At 32.5% G+C, this 5,416-nt stretch overlaps 1 protein-coding gene across 1 annotated transcript; it reads right to left on the reverse strand.

Annotated features, from left to right (window-relative positions):
* Positions 1 to 283: 283 nt before the first annotated feature.
* LOC132729843 (uncharacterized) lies at positions 284 to 2,211 on the reverse strand. Its single transcript, XM_060715674.1, has 2 exons — positions 1,996 to 2,211; positions 284 to 1,661 (listed from the first exon to the last, which is right to left on the reverse strand). Exons 1-2 carry the CDS (start codon positions 2,090 to 2,092, stop codon positions 286 to 288), a joined length of 1,473 nt encoding a protein of 490 aa, XP_060571657.1. The 5' UTR covers positions 2,093 to 2,211; the 3' UTR covers positions 284 to 285.
* Between the last annotated feature and the right edge of the window lie 3,205 nt (positions 2,212 to 5,416).

Here is a 5,416-nt window from a genome sequence, read left to right on the forward strand (position 1 = left end):
TAAACTTCCTTCTGCTCATCAGCATCACAATAGATACAGTCTCGCAAGCAATGCCCGCCTTTTAATCTCTTATGAAGTAAATATTTATTTTTTCTTCTAAAAATAAACAGACAATCCCGACAGAAATAACCTTGCTCGATCTCACTGTAATTGTCCGAATCTAAATCACGCGGCTGTGTTACACATTTCCTATGGAATCTATGCATCCTCATATTCCGGTTCACCGTCCACCTAAACTTTACAGCTGATTCCTTTTCACTTTTATCATTTACTTTCTCGAATTCATTAGAAGACAATACTTTGTTTGTTACTATTACATTTCCACTTCCCGCTTTCCTTTGATTTACTTGTTAAAGAACTAACACCATCAAGATGATTAATATCATTTGCATTCTCTTCAAATGCTTTGTCAATATCACCAGAACAATTCAAAATCTCACATTTTATCCATTTCGTACTTTTACTATAAGATTCACTTTGACCTGACTTTATTTTCACATTTTTGTATTTTCTTGCATCTTTAACTATGGTTCCAGAATTACCTATAAAATCACTGTCTGCCTCAATTTCTTGAGTATTGAAAGTCATTGGTGTAGTTGGGCTTTTATCTTCAATTAAATCAGTATCATTGTCTTCAATTTCTTTCTGTTTATCTAAATCATTAATGACTTCCTTTTCTTCTCGGACTCCATAACTTTTATCTTTTTCATTCAGAAAGCAATCTTTATTCAATTCTCTTTTTCCTTGACCAACTCTTCCCATTTCAGAAGATTTATTCCACAAATATCTTCCAGAAGTTAGAATTTCTTCCAATTTCGGCAGAATTAGTTTCTTGTCAAACTCTATTTGCATGGCATTCTTTAAGATTTTACAAATCATATCAAAGTCATTCAGTAATTTGTTATCAAAACAAGCATTTACAATACACCTATCCTCTAAACTAGGGTTGGACATCTTTGAAACGTTGGTACCATTATTCAAATCAATCCTTTCTTTCTGAGCAAGAAAGGATTTTGAATCATCGTTCACAGATTCTTTTGCAGTCTCAACATGAGCTCCATTTTTAACCATGTTGAATTCTTGGAACTTATCTTCAATGTTGACATTACACATAATTATCTCCATGTTATGTTTACCTGAAACAGCTGCACCAATAGCCTCATTTCTTTGATCCGCTAATACTGTTAAGCTGTCTTTATACAAATCTGCACTAGATTTTGCTGTTTGAGATGTAAAATGAGACGTACAATTCACAGGTTGATGCAAATCTTGTTTCTTTACAGTTGCTTGTGTAGTTGGATCAACTCTGTTAACTTCAAACTGTTTACTTGCTTCTCTTGATATATCTGAGTAGTTAAGATTAACTGAATTACATGTAGGGAGCCGCTGAATTCTGTTTTGACAAACCTGTGAATTCTCTAGATTTGAATCACTTGTACTTTTTACCATAATGCTTTGGCACTGCGATTCAGCAGTCAAACTTTTTTCATGTATCTCTTTTGCTGATGCAGTATCTACTGTTAGCAGCGAGTTAGAAATCTGTGATACACTTTGATGATAAGATGGATGGAAAGTTTGTTGGATATCACCTGGTGAGCAGTCAGCAAGTTTGTTGTGATTTAGACCTAACAGAGTTTGTTCCCTTGGCAATGGAACTACTCCTACAAAACAAGCAAAGACAAATTTAAAGCATGGTATTCAAAACTGAGCAATATCTTTTCAAGTTTACTACTGAAACATAATTCAATCTGGAATAAAACAAAGTCTAACATTTTTGATGAATACTTATCCTAAATCTTACTTTCAATTTTTTAATTATATTTTATGATAATTATCCGGTTACTCGACTTACAGGCATTGGCCGAATTACCAGAATCTACCGGAATCGGTGCAGAAATACGAAATCGGCCTATTTGTTAATTGTGATGGAACAGATGATAAAAACTGAATGCCAATGTTTCTATCATTACTCCTTCCATAGGTTACCACACTTACCAGTTTTATCGTATGTCCATCCTTTGATTTGAAACAGATCTTCAATTGCTGCTTCTTGGTCAGCCGTCACAATTACCATGAGGATATAACTGCCCATTCTGTTATAACAGAGAAGATGTCCCTGACCATACCAATGTCCTGTTTAAGAGTTGAGCAAAGCTATAGCTAGCCTTATCTTTACATATTGTATATTCAGCCTAAAACGAAAACAATACACAATGTACTCAATACTTGTTTTTATATATTAACTTGATCAATACAACTTTACAAGGTACAAATTGAATTCAGATTCAATTTTAGATACACCTGTACAGTTATAAAAACTTAGAAAGTCTGTAAAAAATATACGGATTCATATAATAATGAATATTTGCATGCCATACAATATTAGATGTGAAGTAAATAACCTAAATAACATCTGCTTATCATGGAAGCTAGTTCTCCGCTGAATTCACCACATTTTTTTTATAAATTATACATTTAAATCAGAATGTTTAGAATGACCCATTTTTTAAAGGGACTCCACTGAGTTTTTTTGACATGATGGGACTGAACATTTTTTTCCCAGATAAACATACCATTTGATGTAGGTTTAGACCACTAATCTTTGTGCAATATATAAATTATATTCGTTTTTCCAGAATAATTATTCAAATTGTAAACAAGAGCTGTCGGTAGGACAGCAACGCTCGACTATTCTTAGTGCTTGATAGTAAAAAAAATGCTTGATACAGTTACCTCCTCCTGTTTACAGGTTGGGGTCATGATGGTGAACAAGTGTGCAAAGTTTCAAAGCCATATGTCAATGGACTTTGAAAATATTTGAACTATTACAAAAACTTTAACGTAAATTCTAAGTCCAAAAAGGGGCATAATTCTGTCAAAATGCTTGATAGAGTTACCTCCTCCTGTTTACAGGTTTGGGTCATGATGTTGAACAAGTGTGCAAAGTTTCAAAAGCCATATGTCAATGGACTTTGAAATTATTTGAACTATTACAAAAAAGTTTAACGTAAATTCTAAGTCGAAAAAGGGGCATAATTCTGTCAAAATGCTTGATAGAGTTACCTCCTCCTGTTTACAGGTTGGGGTCATGATGTTGAACAAGTGTGCAAAGTTTCAAAGCCATATGTCAATGGACTTTGAAAATATTTGAACTATTACAAAAAGTTTAACGTAAATTCTAAGTCGAAAAAGGGGCATAATTCTGACAAAATGCTTGATAGAGTTACCTCCTCCTGTCTACAGGTTGGGGTCATGATGGTGAACAAGTGTGCAAAGTTTCAAAGCCATATGTCAATGGGCTTTGAAAATATTTGAACTATTACAAAAACTTTAACGTAAATTCTAAGTCGAAAAAGGGGCATAATTCTGTCAAAATGCTTGATAGAGTTACCACCTCCTGTCTACAGGTTGGGGTCATGATGGTGAACAAGTGTGCAAAGTTTCAAAGCCATATGTCTATGGACTTTGAAAATATTTGAACTATTACAAAAACTTTAACATAAGTGGTTACGCCGACGCTCGGGTGACTGCAATAGCTCTACTTATTCTTATCGAATAGTCGAGCTAAAAAATGACCCAAAATGAAAAGCGTTTAAATCAGGCTAAGAAAAGCATAAAAATACGATTTTCAATTTATTTCAAAGCATTTTTCTGATCTATCTTTGCATATATTTCTGTTTTAAGTGCCCCAGCTCATTTTTGTAAGAAATTCAAATGTTTTGTTTTTAGGCTTTCAGACCTCAGTGGAGTCCCTTTAAACAGTTTATAGTATCAATATTAATCTTTGAATTAATAATAATAATAGAGGGGAACAATCCTCAAAAATTGCACTTATGCAGACAGTTCTCCCCCAAAATATGGGGTTGGGGTGTAGAACAGCCAGGAAGGTAACATCAGGGAAGGAACTGGTATGGGGGAAAATTGTCTAACTACGGTATCTACCACTTATATAATCTAACTAATTAGACTTGTCAATTAGACATTGGGATATTTTTGATGGTTGATGTCAAACCATGAACTGAATTTTTGTACACAGACAATGCCCAGTTAGAAGTTGTTGGGAGCAGAATGTAGCAAAGTGACTAAGAATCAGCTCACTTTACCTGTTATTATAGATAACTTTCTTTTTTTTAAAACATATTTCCAAGATTTTATTTTTCAAGAAAGAAGTGAATACACATAATCCCATTTAATTTTTCCCTCAATGGAAATTGGCTATTCAATCCACTATCTTTAATTGTAACTGGTGCATATCTAATTACTCCTACTTCTAATTTCTGGTCTCTCTAGACCTTCATTGTATTTCAAATGATTTTTAAAGAACTGAAAGATGTTTTCTGATTTTAACAGTTAAAATCAATTCAAACAAGCAAAGGGGCTGCAGATACAATTTTCATACATGTAAATGACATTTAAAAATTAGGCGTAAACGGTAACGGTTTGACAGTTTGAATAACAACAAAAATGGCCTGTTAAATGCCAAAATGGTTCAAACTGTTCATGCATAAACAGTTAAATAATTAAGAATAAGATACAAGTTATACAATTTCTGATTGGAAGTGGCTAGCAGTATGGCACTTTTCAAAATTATATGAAAGTCATATGCATGTTATTTTATGTCTTTAAGCAAGGATTATAACCAAGAAACAGCTATTGTGTTTGTTTGTTTATTTTTATCTAGATAGACCGCCATATTGGCTACAGTAAAGAAAGTACAAATATCGATCTTTATCATCTCCAGACGGAGAGAAAAAAAAGAGTTGTAATCGTTTACACCGATCTTTATTATAATAATCCTTTTTGTTTCAATAGGTTTAATTTTCAACACCTTTAAAATGAAAAACAGCACCAAAAATATTTATTATTTGAATCTAATAAAATTGTGTCAATTACTGACAGTTAGGAAAGTTTGCATGTTCAGTGAAGCGCACTTTTAATTTAGGCTAATTGATTTTGATTTTATGTTCGATATTTATATACTTAACTTTTTTTGCATATAAACAAACACACAGGGTTCTAGTGAGAATGAATTTATTTTTGAAATCAACGAAAAACCAGCTTTTTTGGCCGTTATATATATATGATTATTTATTCCATGTGCTTCATTAAAAAATAAATGATTAATTAATTCATCATTCATACAAATAACACAACAAATCATTAGCATAAAAAACACGACGTTATAACTTAAAATATTTATCATTTAATCATAAATATAACTTTTCATACACAAATACGACAAATGGACTTTGAATTATGCGTCATGTAACTTTGACACTTTTATCAAGATGACAACGCTTGTATTTCCAGCGTATTCTTTTTTAACAAAATGGCAGAGCATCATTATTTAAGTAAACAAGTGGTTTTGTATTTGAGAATATGACAAGGAGACAACATATTACTCTAACAGGAGATA

The sequence above is a fragment of the Ruditapes philippinarum genome, unplaced genomic scaffold (genome assembly GCF_026571515.1).
Source record: "Ruditapes philippinarum isolate M1 unplaced genomic scaffold, ASM2657151v2 ctg1094_1_1_1_1, whole genome shotgun sequence".
NCBI classification, from domain to species: Eukaryota; Metazoa; Mollusca; class Bivalvia; order Venerida; family Veneridae; genus Ruditapes; species Ruditapes philippinarum.

Excerpts from the sequence above, each read along its gene's own strand:
- LOC132729843 (XM_060715674.1), bottom strand. The coding sequence starts at position 2,092 with ATGGGCAGTTATATCCTCATGGTAATTGTGACGGCTGACCAAGAAGCA. Across the intron at positions 1,662-1,995 it reads ATGGACATACGATAAAACTG|GAGTAGTTCCATTGCCAAGG; the intron begins GTAAGTGTGGTA and ends CTTGTTTTGTAG.